Here is a 16244-nt window from a genome sequence, read left to right on the forward strand (position 1 = left end):
ACAGTGATGTCTGATGACATCAGCACACAAAAGCGTGTTAACCTCATCAGACGTCACCTCACATTGCGCTGGAAGCATGCTTCCAGCGCAATTGCGGAAGAGAAATGCTGCTTCTGCTCGGGAGGAGGTGGCCAGCAGAGACATGAAAGGAAAGGCCTTTCCTTTCATGTCTCTGCAAGCAGTTCCGCTGCCCAATCGGGCAGCAGAAATGCCCACTAGACACAAGGGATTTTTTTTTTCTTTTATGTTTAGGGAGCGACCCCTTCAGCAAGTGTCGCTCCCTGGGGGGCCAAATTGTTTCTAGGCCATTTCTGCTCCCCCCCCTGCCCCCCCCGGGGGGGCAGAAACCACTAGACACCAGGGATTTATTTTTTTATCATATACTTACATATAAGGGGAACGGCCCCTTGGGTAAGGGCTGCTCCCCGGGGGTGGGGGGGCAAATAATTTTTGGGCCATTTCTGCTCCCCCAAGGGGGGTGGGGGGGGTCAGAAAAACCCCTAGACACCTGGAATATTTTTTTATTTTATTTTTTATGTGTAGGTAGCAAATGCTTTACAAGGGCTGCTCCCTGGGGGCCAAATTGTTTTTATGCTGATCTGCCCCGGGGGGGGGCTAGGGGGGGCAGAAACCACTACCCCCACCCCAAAAAAATGGGGCCAAAGTTGTTCTGCTAGATGGCATGGAATAAAAAACAACAACAACAAAAAATAGTGGGGTGGCGGCTACCAACCAGTATGGGCCTGGTTATGCCCCACCCCAACTAAAGGGGGGTAACAGTCTTTCAGCTCTCCCCCCGCACACTAAAACATTTTATCCCACGGCAAGCAGAAGACATTTGATTATTTTGGGTTTTGGTTTTGCATTTGGGCCATGAGAGCTTGGTAACTCTCAATATCGTCCCACTTGGAATGGTGAGGGCTGCACTTTTTCGATTTTGGGACGCTGCCATGTAGAAAAATCCACAAGACCCAGACACATCTGAAAACTAAACATCTGGTTGATTCCAGGGTGGTGTGCTTCACATGCACCCCGCACCATTTTCTTACCCACAATGCCCTGCAAACCTCCAACTTTGCTGAAAATCACACATTTTTCCCACAGTTATGTGATGGAACCTTCCAGAATCTGCAGGAATCCACAAAACTCCTACCACCCAACATTTTACCATCTATAACGATAAAAATTCTGCTGCACTTGTCAGCCTAAAAATGTTTTTTTTCAAACTGCCCTTCTCGACCAGCTTTGGATCCCCCCCTCAATTTCGACATGTTTTTGGCTCTTACCTGTCACAGGCCCTTGGCTCACCTACACATGTTGAGGTATCATTTTTACTGGGAGACTGAGGGGAATGCTGGGTGGTAGGAAATTTGTCCCGGTGCGGTGATCCCACACAGACATGTGGGGAAAAAGGTGATTTTCTTTAGCTAAATTTGAGGTTTTCTAGGGGTTCTGGGTAAGAAATCATTGGGGGATCCACGCAAGTCACACCTCCCTGGACTCCCTCAGGTGTCTAGTTTTCAGAAATGTCTGGGTTTGATAGGTTTCCCTGTATTGCTGCTGAGCCCTGAACCAAAAACGCAGATTGCGCCCCCCCCCCCCCCCAAAAATAAGTTTAGTATTTGATAATTTTGATGTATCCAGATAGTGTTTTGGGGCATTTCCTGTCACAGGCACTAGGCCTACCCACACAAGCGAGGTATCATTTTTATTGGGAGAACGCTGGGTGGAAGGAAATTTGTGGCTTCTCTCAGATTCCAGAACTTTCTGTCACCGAAATTTGAGTAGAAAGTATTGTTTTAGCTGAATGTTGAGGTTTGCAAAGGATTCTGGGTAATAGAACCTGGTCAGAGCTCCACAAGTCACCCCATATTGGATTCCCCTAGGTGTCTAGTTTACAGAAATGTGCAGGTTTGCTAGGTTTCCCTAGGTGCCGGCTGAGCTAGAGGCCAAAATCTACAGCTAGGCACTTTGTTGAAAACGCATCAGATTTCAATGTAAAAATGTGATGTGTCCATGTTGCGTTTCCTGTCTCGAGCATCAGGCCTACCCATGCAAGTGAGGTACCATTTTTATCGGGAGACTTGGGGGAACACAGAATAGCAAAACAAGTGTTATTGCCCCTTGTCTTTCTCTTCATTTTTTCCTTCCAATTGTAAGATAGTGTGTAAAAAAGATGTGTAATTGAGAAATGCCCTGTAATTCACATGCTAGTATGGGCACCCCGGAATTCAGAGATGTGCAAATTACCACTGCTTCTCAACACCTTATCTTGTGCCCATTTTGGAAATACAAAGGTTTTCTTGATACCTATTTTTCACTCTTTATATTTCAGCAAATGAATTGTTGTATACCCGGTATAGAATGAAAACCCATTGCAAGGTGCAGCTCATTTATTGGCTCTGGGTACCTAGGATTCTTGATGCACCTACAAGCTCTATATATCCCCGCAACCAGAAGGGTCCAGCAGATGTAACTGTATATTGCTTTCAAAAATCTGACCTCGCAGGAAAAAGCATTGAGAATTTATTTTTTTATTTTTATTTTTTTTACCTCAATTTCAATCTTTTTTTATTTCAGCAGTTATTTTATGTAGGAAACCTTTGTAGGATCTACACAAATGACCCCTTGCTGAATTCAGAATTGTCTACTTTTCAGAAATATTTAGCTTTCTGGGATCCAGCATTGGTTTCACACCCATTTCTGTCACTAAGTGGAAGGAGGCAGAAAGCACAAAAAAATAGTAAAAATGGAGTATATCCCAGTAAAATGCCAAAATTGTGTTGAAAAATTGGGTTTTCTGGTTCAAGTCTCTGTTCCTGAAAGCTGGGAAAATGGTGATTTTAACCCCGCGAACCCTTTGTTGATGCCATTTTCAGGGGAAAAACCACACGCCTCCTTCTGCAGCCCTTTTTACCCTTTTTTTTTTTTAATGAAATTTTCGCTGTATTTTGGCTAATTTCTTGGTCTCCTTCAGGGTAACCTCTAGAATCCCTAGGATGTTGGAAAAGGGGATGCAAATTTGGTGTGGGTAGCTTAGGTGGACAAAAAGTTATGAGGGTCTAAGCGCGAACTGCCCCAAATAGCCAAAAAAAAAGGCTTGGCATCTGAGGGGGAAAAGGCCTGACAGTGAAGGGGTTAAAGAAAAATCTGGTGGCAAAGCTTGTTGCCAAAATCTAGCTAAGGCAACCACAGAAAAAGGTGCGGGTTGAGCTTTCATCTCCCAGCGTTCCCATCCCTTGATGTGGGTAACGGGGACGAGTGGGAGGTTAAATAGAAAGCACTGTAAATTCATTAGTGCCAGGGAAGGGATCAAGTAGTGGTAATCACCTGGGAATCTACGTCTCCGTGGTTGGGATTTTGTACTCACACCCCGGGATAGCAGCCAGTTGATGGCCGTATTCTCAGTGCTTTGGTCGTCCCTGTGCTCCCGAGCTACTAGGACACTCGTGCATGCACAGCAGTGTGTGTAGAATATAAGGTGTATCCGGGTTTACGAGTGGGTTTAGCAACATTGCGGTAGGCATAATAGGACACAAGTATAGGAGATAACTCGAGCACTAAATTGATGTCTGCCACTGTAGGAATATGTCAGTGTAGCAGAGCAGAGACTTGTGCAGAAGCAACTTGTCCGCCCAAATGTAAAAGTATGCCGGAGCATGGAATAATACAAGCTTTGGCAAGACCAAACCAAGGTGGTATGGTCTCATTTTACTTTCGCTCCTTAAAGTTTACCACTAGCCACACCTTGTGCTTTTAAGAGTCCGGTGTTTCCTTTTCCTCAACTATATCTCTCCCCGCCTTCTCCACTCAGTTGGATTGATTTTCAGTTTGAAACGTGGAGAGACCGAAGGGGGAGTACTGAATCTGCTTTTAATGTTCTGCGCGCGTCTTCGTTCCTCTGACATGTCCTAAACGTGAATCCCCACCTCTCACTTTGCTTGTCGCTAGAGCATTAATCAGACCTCATACATTCTGTCCTTCCTCGATCTGACGTGCCGAACATTGCATTCCACCAGCCGCGAGCCTCCCAAAAGCAGTCTCCCTCGGATTATCGAATTAACGAGATAAAACAGCAGTGGGAACGAACCCGTCACAAACTGTGTAGCAAAAGCTGCATGACCTTGTTTGTTACAAGTTGTGCACTAGCTGGCCCCTCTAACAGGGTTTTATGTTCCTCGAATTGTATATTCCCTTCAGTAATGTATATTGTGTTAATTCATAACTGTACAAGCCCCATCTAATGCTGCATTTGTTTTCAGATGGACAAGGCAAGCATGGGTTTATACCTTCAGTACTACAGCTGGGAGAAATGTTAATTAGAGTAGCGAAACTTGCTTAGTTTTGCATCCCCAAGCTTCTAAAAATTACTTGAAATTTCGCTTCAAACACTTCTCTTTTGCACGCAAGAGACTCATTAATGCAGGAAATCATGTATTACTTTTTATTCTAAGTGGAAATAAAGATACTAATCATTTTGCCAAATCAAGTGCTCTACGAGTATAATTTGTGGACATTTGTAATGAACTTTGTAGTAAAAAGGATTACGTGTTCTTCCCACCCCTGTTCTGTATCTCGCCCACCTTCTTCCATCCCCACTGATAAATAAATAGCATTTTCAGATCGGTTTATGAATTACATTTTGAAGTATATCGCCAGTCAATCAGTTTTATTAATTTCATAGTAGTTCCTCGAAACACGAATATTTTAATGTAAACGTGCAGCTAGCCTTAATAATTAATATCTTTCATCCAGCATCTTTGCTCCTTATTTGCAAGGTTGTCTCTTAAATCCTAACACTTTTGATTACTGTTATATTTATTGTATTATTTACATAGAGTTTCATACCCAAAATGCGTTTGTGGACAGGTAGCCCAAGATACCGTGGTAGTCGTGTAAGCTTGCTCACAACTACATGTTAAGGTGAACATACTTACAGTTAAGCCTTTCTTGAGCAATTTGCCCTTGAGACTCGCGATTTGAGTGAGTTCAGATGGTTCCTACCGCCATAAAAGTGAATATTTATCTATTAATACAAAGTAGTGTTCCACTTAGGAACGAATTTCAGGATTCTTTTTATCAGCGCACATATCATAGCAGTCTTCTTTTAGAAATCTCTATAGAATTATTTGAGAAATTCAAAATATTAAATACTTTTATATTGGCGTTGATTATAGAACGCGATTTGAGATTGCTGTAATTTTCAAAAGGAATGTATTGCCTTTTTAACGAACCGCGCAGTTTTTGCCACAAATATGATTGTTTACCTAGTTCTCCAATTTGCCAGCCCAACTTCCATTAGTGTTTAGCCTTTGGTTTTCGGATTCACGACGGTAATTCAAACTTGCCTCTTATTTTAAACGTTGAATGTTACCAACTCATTTACTCCCATAGGTAATACAGAATAGAGTTATGCACTAACCTTGCTATGGCTTTGAGGTGGCTTGTCTGCAGCTTCTTTAACCGCTGTTACCCAGAAGGGAAATGAAGTGTTTCTCATGAGCTCGATGTGGCGAGAGCTTCTGCCTCCAGGGGTGTGACACGATTCAGCTGTGTCAGCGAGAAGGGCAGCACACGAGCTCCACCGTTGCCGCTTTCCAGACTTTTTTTCTGTCACTTACTAAATTCGACTTTAAAGGAGCATTTTGGCTGTCAGAACGCAATGTGCCATTCAACCGTTTGTTTAGTTTCTTCTTTAAGGTGTACGCGTTGTCATATTTTCCCTTCATCTCACTCCCTTCAGCTACATTTGATTCCTCGTGATGTTTTTTTTTTTAACCTGCCCCTCCCGTTGCAGAATATGCTGCTATAAAATATAATTACAGAATTCTTACTATATGGTACTGGAATTGATTGGCTGTCCCGCAAACCGAATCGAGTTTTTACTGCGTTCGAGATAATGCTTCTTCAGCAGCTCAGTCGATTTCTGATTTTTCTTGATTAATTTATCAGTAGTTTATAGAATCCTAATGGTTACTAGAACTTTAGATCAAATACAAAAAAAGTGATGGTTGGAATGCTTTGAGATAAGTCTAACGACTGGCAATTGCTCTGGGTAACATTACACACTGATGTTCTTTTGCCCACCGTGCCACCTCAGTTTGGACCTAGCCACATGTAAATCAGTCTTGACTCTGTTCCAGTAAGCAGTCCAGCCTGAACTTGCCAGGCCACCCCTGAACTGTAACACAAACTGCAACCTGTTTCTGATGGATACAACTACCTGTGGATCCCTCACCTAATGAATTCTCCCCCAATGCACAGCATTCAACGGATACTTGTTTCCAGCTCTGCATGTCGGCGAGGACGTCATAATTGCCCGACTCCACGTGGCTCCGTCTGAAGTCATCATGGCAATAAAAGGTCCCCGCCGGTGTGCTGACGTCAGTTCCCTTTTTTCCGTGCCTTCGATAACGGTTATTTCTCCAGCTCTTGTGTCGATTGCTGTTGAAAGGGATACTTTGTGTTTTCGGAAATGTCTGCTCTGAGGAAGTCAGGATTCAAGCCTTGCAGAGAATGCTGAGGTCGTAGGTCAGTTACTGACCCACATAATGACTGCCTCTGGTGTCTGAGCTCGGACCACGTCGTTCAGGAGTGTGGTTCGTGCCAGAAAATGAATCCAAAGACTCTTAAGGAGCATGAAGCCAAATTGTTTTTAGCGAAGGCTAAAAAGGAGAAGAGAAGTCACCATAGATCTTCGTCGAGGAAGTCGGCGAAGAGTCATAGGAAGCGGCACCATCACGATTCCCGGCGTAGTTCCAGAGGAAGCCGTTTGAGGTCTCCATCTGCTCGGCGCCATAAGTCATGGGAGGTCAGCCCGACGGTGACTCCCCAGCCTTCGACTCCGCAGACTTCTCCAGCGCTGTCGGTCTTTGAGGTGGTGGAACCTCGGAGTCCTCGCTTCTCTCTGGCGCAGTCGGATATCCAGGATCTGGCTCCGGCTCCACAGGAGTATACTGTCTTCCCAACTACGGGGTTGGATCCAGCGGCATTCCTTAATGCCATGTTTGCCATGTTTCAGAACATGGCGCCAGGAGGTGGTGCGCCGGCTGGCCCCACTGGTCCCTTGGCATTTAATTTAGGCGCTCCTGTTCCTTATAGAACGATGCCGTTCATGCTATTCTGTCTGGCAGGGGGCGCTAGTCCGGTGCCGGCTGTGCAGCCGTCGACGTCGGTGGAAAGGTCTTTGACGCCGGTGTCTATCCAGATGGAGTCGTCCCGAAGCTGATGGCTTCGGTTGGTAGAGATCGGCTGTCCACGGCGCCGATGGATCGATCTCCGGCGTCGGATGGGTCCGGAGATCGTGTGGTGACACCTACTCGACACCGTTCTTCGACGTTGGTCAACTCTTTGTAGACGCCGGGGCTGGAAGCAAAGCTGCGCCCGAAGGAAGCCATGAGATTGTTGGAGGAAGGAGAGTACCGGAGACAGCTCCTTGAGGAAGGGGAGATTGTGGAGCCCCTGGGTGACTTTCAGGGGTTAGATTCTGTCAGTGGGCTGGATACTTCCCCGGAATGGGATTTAGCCTCACCAGGGGAGCTTACAGAGGAGGCAGCCTCGTTTCATTCTGTGATAAGAAAGGCTGCTGATTTCTTAGATCTCCTGCTTCCTGTTGCCCAGGTCAAGACAAATATCCTGACGGAGGTGCTACATCCTGCCACTGCTGTTGCGGAGCCATTGCCAAAAGGATGGAGCAGTTTTCAAAGGTTTTCTCGTCCTGCAGCATGGCGCTTAAGTCGGCAAAAGCCACGTATATCCTGGGTAGATACATTCATGCTGTTATGGATGCGGCTAAAGCTGCGCTGCCTGATATGACCCAGGACTTGCAAGGACTCCTTACGGATGCCCAGGCTGCAGCGACACAAGTCATACAATCAGGACTGGACACCACAGACTCAGTTGCCAGAGCCATGGGAACATCAATCGCTACCAGACGTCATGCTTGGTTACATACGTCTGGGTTCTCAACAGATGTCCAAGCCACTCTGTTAGACTTGCCCTTTGATGGCGATAAGTTATTTGGCACTAAGGCTGACTCTGCGTTGGAATGCTTCAAAGAGTGTAGGGCAACAGCGAAGTCCTTGGGCCTGCAAGCTGCTTCGACCCCTTTTAGGTCATTTAGACGTTTTAGGGTGTTTGGATGAGGGGCGTCCTTTCGTGGAAGATCGCAGCACACAGGCCAGCAGCCCTCAAGTCTCCCTTACAGATCTTTTAGGGGGTGGGGTAGAGTCCGCACTAGAGGGGCCACCCAACAGCAGCACCCTGCCTCTTCCTCGGGGGGGGGGTGGCAACAGGGGAAGCAACCCTAGTCCTCTAACCATTGCATCCCATGTATCTCCTGTAGGGGGAAGGTTGTCTCTTTTTCTTCCCATGTGGGAGTTGATCACATCAGACTCCTGGGTCATCAGTGTTGTGAGGAAAGGCTATGCCCTTCCCTTTCGGGAGATTCCTTCTCCCTTCCCTCCCCGTCTTTCCTTTTGTTCAGAAGACCATCTCCTGTTGTTAGAACAGGAGGTTCTATCCCTATTGCCAGAAGGTGCAGTGGAGTTGGTTCCTGAGCAGGAAGGGGGTCAGGGATGTTATTCAAGGTATTTTCTGATCCCCAAAAAGGATGGACGTTTGAGACCTATCCTGGACCTGAGGAGTTTGAATTGGTTCCTCAAACAGGAGAAATTCAAAATGCTGACTCTAGCACAGGTGCTTTTGGCATTGAGCAAGGAGGATTGGATGGTGTCTGTTGACTTGCAGGGTGCTTATTTCCATATTCCAATTCTCAAGTCACACAGGAAGTATCTCCGGTTTGTGGTGGGGTCGCAACACTACCAGTTTGCGGTCCTTCCTTTTGGTCTTACTTCCGCGCCTTGAGTCTTCACGAAGGTGATGATGGTGGTTGCAGCAAATCTCAGGAGGAAGGGAATAGCAGTATTCCCTTACCTGGACGATTGGTTGATCAAAGCCAAGTCTCCGGAGCTCATGCTGCATCATCACCTGCAGATGACAACCCAGTTGTTGTTCAGTCTGGGCTTTTCGATAAAAGTGCCCAAGTCTCACCTGGAGCCCTCTCAACGCCTCCTGTTCATAGGGGCAGTACTGGACACAACATTGAATCGAGCCTTCCCTCCGCCACAGCGGCTTCAGGACATTCAGGCGTTGATTCTAATGTTTTGATAGAGAGCGGTTGTTCCAGTCCTCAAGGTCTTTCGTCTGCTCGGTCTGTTCGCTTCATGCATTCTGTTGGTCACTCATGCACGCTGGCACATGAGGGCTCTTCAGTGGTGCCTCCGCAGGCAGTGGTTTCAGCACAAAGGGGATCTTGTCGAGTCAATAAAGATCTCCAGAGACACTGCAGCGGATCTACGATGGTGGGCTGTGAATGGCAACCTTTCTCAAGAAAGGCCTTTTTCACTACCACCTTCAGTGGCCACAGTGATAACGGATGCTTCCACTCTGGGGTGGGGAGCTCATCTAGGGGACCTGGAGATCAAAGGTCATTGGTCTCCAGTGGAGCTGATGTTTCATATCAATCTGCTGGAATTGCGGGAGATACGTTTGGCTCTCAAGGCCTTCCTCCCTTCCCTTCGCGGTCAGTCGGTTCAAGTCCTGACGGACAACACAACGGCGATGTGGTACATCAACAAGCATAGAGGAGTAGGGTCGTACCTTCTCTGCAGAGAGGCTCTGCAGCTATGGTCCTGGGCACGGGACCATCGAATTTGCTTAATGGCAAACCATCTGGCCGGGGTTCAAAACGTGCGTGCGGACAGTCATACTCGGCTCCTCTCGACTGATCATGAGTGGCGTCTTCATCCAGATCTGGTCCTTTACATCTTTCGGATGTGGGGATTTCCTCAGGTAGACCTATTTGCCACTCGGGAGAACGTGCACTACCCATTGTTCTGCAGCCTCTAGTATCCGATGCAGGAAGCGTTGGGGACGCGTTTCAGATGTCCTGGAACGCCCAGTTGCTTTACGCGTTTCCCCCATACCCTTGATTCCTCGGGTTCTGAGGAAGATTCGCCAAGACCGGGCCCAAGTCATCTTAATAGCTCTGGATTGGCCTAGAAGGGTGTGGTACATGGACCTTCTCCATCTCTCACTGTGCCCTCCACTCCGGCTCCCTTACAGGGCAGACCTCCTCTCGCAGTTGCAGGGGCAGGTTCTACACCCCCACCTCCAGAGCCTGCACCTTCATGCCTGGAGATTGAACGGGCAATCCGAGTTATTTTTCTCTCCCACCGGATGTGGTGGACGTTATTTTATCAGCCAGGCAACACTCCACTAAATCTGTCTACGCAAGCAGATGGGCTAAATTTGTTACTTGATGTGGAGAGAAGCAAATTAATCCCTTAAGTGCCCATTTGTCGGACATATTGTTGTTTGCATTGTCCTTGGCACAGCAAGGCTGCGCTGTTGCTACGGTCAAAGGCTATCTTTGGCTCTCTCAGCCTTCTTATGCCTACCTGATCAACCCTCTTTGTTCAAATCCCCTTTAGTATTAAGGTTTTTGAAGAGGCTTACCAAAAGGTTTCCTCCCACTCCATTTCTTATGCCCCAGTGGGATTTAAATCTGGTTCTAACCTTTTTAATGGGTTCACGTTTTGAGCCTCTACATTCTTGCCCTTTGAGATTTTTAGTCTTAAAGACTGTTTTTCTTACGGCCATCACATCTGCTAGGCGTGTAAGTGAGATTCAAGCTCTTTGTGTTCACCCTCCTTTTATGACCTTTCATGCGGACAAGGTGGTGCTGAGGACCAGGGTGGCTTTCCTCCCCAAGGTAGTGACTTCTTTTCATTTGGGGCAGTCTATCACACTCTTGTCATTCTATCCTCGTCCACATCCATCTAAAGAGGAGGAGAGACTACATCGACTGGACCCAAAAAGGGCCTTGAGTTTTTACATAGACAGGACAAGAGAGTTCCGTTTGGATGACCAACTCTTTGTCGGATACGCGGGGAAGAGGAAGGGGAAGGCCGTCCACAAACACACACTATCCAGGTGGGTCGTTCTTTGTATTAAGATCCGTTATTCATTAGCAAAGAAAGTTCCTCCTGTTAGAATCAGAGCCCATTCCACCAGGGCTAAGTAGGCCACATCGGCCCTGGCTAGTGGTGGTCCATTGGCAGACATTTGTAAGGCTGCGACTTGGGCCTCCCTCCACACCTTCGTAAAGCATTATTGCATGGACTCGGAGGTGAGGAGGGTTAGCCATTTGCGCTGTCTGTGCTGCAGGATTTCTTGGTATGATCAGTCAGACACCCACCTCTGAGGCGGTACTGCTTTGGGACTCTATTCATTAGGTGAGGAATCCACAGGTAGTTGTATCCATCAGAAGAGCAAGTTACTTACCTTCAGTAACGCTTTTTCTGGTGGATACATTAGCTACCTGTGGATTCCTCACGGTCCCACCCGCCTCCCCATAGTATGTCTGGTCATACCGAGATTTCCTTGGGTGTATATTTGTATATTGCTGAATTATGAGAGGATGTGTGTGTGTGTGTATATATATATTTGTATATATTTATGACTGTGTATTCTTGCAGATATGTATTGATATTGTTTGCTATTTCTATTTGATTAAATTTTGTATAAAAGTTTTCTTGGATACAATCATAATGAGTATGGAATGTCGGTATTCACCTGTTCGCCTCAGAGGCACGTAAAAAATGGTGTAAACTGACGTCCGCACGCCGGCAGGGACCTCTTATTGCCATGATAACATCAGACGGAGCCGAGTGGAGTCGGGCAATTGTGACGTCCTTGCCGACGTGCAGAGCTGGAAAGAAGTTTCCGTTGAATGCTGCGCATTGGGGGAGAATTCATTAGGTGAGGAATCCACAGGTAGCTAGTGTATCCACCAGAAAAAGCGTTACCGAAGATAAGTAACTTGCTCTTCGCTCTCATTGGGGCTTTTCAGCCGGATGTAGCTTAGTTCCAATGGCACAGTGAGCACAAGACCCCTTCTGGGCATTTGCTCTGATTGGATGCGGATGCGGATGTTGCTTAGTTCCTGGGCATACCGGTGGCCACTTACGGCGTTACACCAAAGCCACAAAAGATGATGCGATAGTAACAGTCCAGCCCGAACTGCCAGACAGGTCCTTCCTGAACCAGCACACAAGCAGTGAAACACTTCTCTGTAGCAATACTCTTTTCCAGATATTAATATAACCCTAGCTTTCAACTAATCTGCACAAGACTGCAGTGCTAGAAGACCACTCTAGTGGTGGCAGTGCACTGTACACATGTTAAGTAACAATAATGAATGGACAAGGCCAATAGGTCTTACTTTTAGGATCTATTTGTTTTGCCAGTGGTTTTTGCCTCCCTACACAGCATCCCCAATGGAGTGCAGCACGGCTAAAGTTATAAAAAAAAAAAAAAAACTTAAAAAAGTCTTAGACTTGGGATGCTGCCCGATGCATTTTGTAGATGCGTGCATCACTCAAGCGTGCCTACAAAATGACACAGGCTTTGTTAACAATTCAATTTGGATCAGCAACTAAAAAGAAAAGAAAACATGCAAAAGCCTTTTTTTTTTTAAACAAAAATCGGGCTGATGGAGGGTGTGAAAGCAACAGTGTCGAGGGTAGGGGGAACTATGAAGCAACTTGTGGGGTGAAGGGCAAAGCAACACAGGGTGAGTGGGGCGAATGGTTAATCCACACAGGAGGGGAGGTGAAAGCAACAGAGGGGAAGGGCTGTAGGAGACTCAAAATCAAAAGGGGGGCAACACAGAGTTGGTTGAAAACAGCTTGGATCCTGCAGGTGTACATGGGTGAGCACAAAAGGGAGGGGTGGGGAGAAAAAGTCAGACAACAGAGGTCAACTTAGAGTGCAGGGAGAGAGACTTAGGAAGAAGGCAACTTTAAAACACATGCACCATAATGGAGTGCTTCACACAAAAGAACAAAGTAGTGCTTGAAAAAGATGGTAGTCAAACAAAGCAATTGTGAAGAGGCTCTGCTCCATGGGAGGGATGAACATGAAAACGACAAACTGGAATATGAATAAGAAGCAGGCAAATAGGAGTGACAAGGAAAGCCAGCCAATAGTAAGCAGTGGGTGGGCTCCAAGCCCTTCGACGTTCTTGGTTAGCCGCAGTATGCCGTGCAACAGGTTATGTTTAAAAATTACAAATGTGGGTTTCTTGCCCCACTAAATTGGTACGCTTATTATCAGCTCAAGAAGGAATAAACAGTTAAAGCCCACTTTTCTGCAGAAAAGACAAGTGGGCCTTTCTGTACTGCAGCTCTCTTTCAAACTAAAAGTCTTTGTCAGGCCGTGGGATGGTCATGAGCTGTTGCTAAGCACAGCTCTCAGAGAGACAAGACAGCCGGTTTAAATCTATTTCCTCATATTTTTCACTATCAGTGACATTCAACAGTCAGACTGATTTGGCCCTTGTTGGTGGAAAGTCTCAGTGTCACTGTTTTCTTTCTTTTTGTTTGTTTTTATTTTTGCACTTTATCCTTAGGTTTTATTTTGACTGTGTTGATTCACTGCATTTCCTTCCTTTCTACTGCTGTAGACCTAGAAAACAAACTTCTTCTACTCTTTATTTTAATTTAATTTTTTATTTTTCTTCTTTGTTTTCACAATTTCCATCAATTGGACGAAGTGTGTGTGTGTGTTTTTAATGTTTTTTTTTTCAAATTATTATTTGTTATAAATGTACATGAACGGGGTTTTGTAGTTTCTCACACCTTGGGTTATCAGGCATGTGCTTCATTTTGAATGTTCATGGAAATGATGCATTAATCATTGTACCTGCGCACACTTCATACATCCAAAGTTAGGTGTTTAAAGAGGTACCATTTCAGTTACAGATTAGAGAGGTGTGAAAGCGTTTTCCCAACTTTTCTGGTCTGCTTGATTTAAAAAAAAATAAAAAAAATAGTGATTAGCTCTCATTTTACAATGATATGCAAGACTCAAAAGCTTTCGTTTGTTGAACAAGATGTTACGTATGTATTCATAAAAAGCAGTTTTCCTTCATTCTGTGACTTTATTCTTTTTGTCTAGCCGCACTGTGTGCTGCTTGCTTCGAAGGAAAATTCTGCACCTGTAAAACTTGGAGGTTTTGGGGTAGCAATTCAGTTGGGAGAATCTGGACTGGTGGCAGGAGGTGAGGAATAGTTTTTTGTTTTGTTTTATTCTTTCGTTTATTTCTATTTTATGCAACCTTGTCGGACTTCTTCATTCACATCTTTGCAGTAGAAATTCAACAAGCCTAATTTTTTCATAATAAATGTAAAGACTTACTTTTTAAACAGACCTGCTTGGGATTTAACACATATATCGCATTCCAGTAAACATGAAGTGCCAAGTTGTTAAAAGCATTGTTACCATTTAATATTTATTCCGGCTATTTCATGCATTTGGTTGTAATTAATTGACGCTTAAAATAACATGAGTATTTGATATTTTCAGAACGGTGGAAAGCGCTGTAACTAAACGATACTTTTTTAAAACATAAATATGTATGTGTTTCCTATAGTAAACACCGCAGTGGGTTGTTTACAGTTTCAAGGGGAGCGTTATTTAGACCTTGGCAGTTGCAAAATCTATTCACAAATAATTGTCCGAGTGTAACTGAAAGCAGATATTTTAAATATAATGCCAAATTGAAAGACATAAACCAAACTCCTCCCAGCAACTGCCTTTATTTCCATTATGCTTCCGCCTAGTACCTTCACATGTGCCATATGTTGGAATCCTTGGGCTGGATGCGAGGAGTGAAGCAGCCTGATAAAGCTTTGAAAAGATTTAAGTCAAAGAGCGGTTGCTTGTGCAGCCCACGTGCCCAGCCATACCAAGATTTGCATATATCATCTGCATGTTTTTTTTCCATATTGTAGGAAAATGCCACTGTTGGCATGGTCACCCCCCACTTTTTGACTAGTGTTGATGCAAGCTTTGAATGGAAGTGTGCTGGTACCCTGCTAACAAGGCCTCAGCACCATTGTTCTTTCCCTAAAACTGTACCTTTGTTTCCACAATTTGCACAGCCCTGGCACACAGATAAGTCCCTTGTAAATGGTACCCCTGGTACCAAGGGCCCTGTGGCCAGGGAAGATCTCTAAGGGCTGCAGCATGTATTGTGCCACCCTCAGGGACCCCTGACTCAGTACATGCACACTGCTTGCAGCTTGTGTGTGCTAGTGGGGAGAACAGACAAAGTCGACATGGCCCTCCTCTCAGAGTGCCATGCCCACAAACCACTGCCTGTGGCATAGGTAAGTCACCCCTCTAGCAGGCCTTACAGCCCTAAGGCAGGGTGCACTATACCACAGGTGAGGGCATAGCTGCATGAACACTATGCCCCTACAGTGTCGAAGTCCATTCTTAGGCATTGTAAGTGCAGGCTAGCCATATTAAGTATCTGGTCTGGGAGTTTGTCAAAACTAACTCCACAGTACCATAATGGCTACACTGAATACTAGGAAGTTTAGTATCAAACTTCTCAGCACAAAAAAACCACACTAATGCCAGTGTAGGATTTATTGAAAACAAATGCCCCCTGTATGTTAGCCCAACTGCTAGTGTGTGACTGACCGGTCTGTGCCAGCCTGCCACTTCCAGATGAGTTTCTGACCACATGGGGTGAGTGCCTTTGTGCACTCTGTGGTCAGAAACTAAGTCTGTCCTGGGTGGAGGTGCTTCACGCCTCCCCCCGCAGGAACTGTAACTGTGGCGGTGAGACTCAAAGGCTCAAGCCTGGTGTTACAGTGCAGCAGGCCACTCCAGCCAGTGGAGATTCCCACCCCCAAGATGAGCCCCCACCTTTTGGCGGCAAGTCCTGAGAGATCATGAGAAAAATAAGAAGTCACCCCGTCAGCCAGGACCCACCCCTAAGGTGTCCAGAGCTGAAGTGACCCCCTCCTTGAGAAATCCTCCATCTTGCCTTGGAGGATTAGGACCAATAGGGACAGGGATGAGCCCCCTCCCCAGAGGGAGTGGACACAAGGAGGGTGTAGCCATCCTCCGGGACAGTAGCCATTGGCTACTGCCCCTGACCGTAACACACCCCTAAATTTAGTATTTAGGGGTGACTGGACCCAGCTCTTCAGATTCCTGACGACCTCAAGAAAGGAGGAGGACTGCTGAGCTGAAAAACCCCGCAGAGAAGAGAAGGAGACAACAACTGACTCAGCCCCAGCCCTACCGGTCCGTCTCCTTCTTCAAAAAGCTGCAAGAAAAGAAACAACGCGTTCTGCAGGACCAGCGACTCCTGAAAAGCCTCC

At 45.9% G+C, this 16244-nt stretch overlaps 2 protein-coding genes across 5 annotated transcripts in view; one reads left to right on the plus strand and one right to left on the minus strand.

Annotated features, from left to right (window-relative positions):
• The window catches only part of GPR34 (G protein-coupled receptor 34), a 49988-nt gene extending 44463 nt beyond the window's left edge, over nt 1-5525 (minus strand). The window contains exon 1 of one of the 2 annotated variants that reach the window (XM_069204202.1): nt 5423-5525. In XM_069204202.1, coding sequence (XP_069060303.1) covers nt 5423-5500 — 78 coding nt within the window. In that variant the 5' untranslated portion in view covers nt 5501-5525. The remainder of the gene's footprint in view (nt 1-5422) is intronic. The other variant, XM_069204203.1, reaches the window with a different exon arrangement.
• Nucleotides 1-16244, plus strand: part of CASK (calcium/calmodulin dependent serine protein kinase) — a 1258500-nt gene that overhangs the window by 558449 nt on the left and 683807 nt on the right. For all 3 annotated transcript variants that reach the window (XM_069204206.1, XM_069204204.1, XM_069204205.1), the window contains exon 6: nt 14023-14125. In XM_069204206.1, the coding sequence (XP_069060307.1) occupies nt 14023-14125 (103 nt within the window). The remainder of the gene's footprint in view (nt 1-14022; nt 14126-16244) is intronic.

This window comes from Pleurodeles waltl, chromosome 8 (assembly GCF_031143425.1).
Source record: "Pleurodeles waltl isolate 20211129_DDA chromosome 8, aPleWal1.hap1.20221129, whole genome shotgun sequence".
In the NCBI taxonomy this organism is placed as follows: Eukaryota; Metazoa; Chordata; class Amphibia; order Caudata; family Salamandridae; genus Pleurodeles; species Pleurodeles waltl.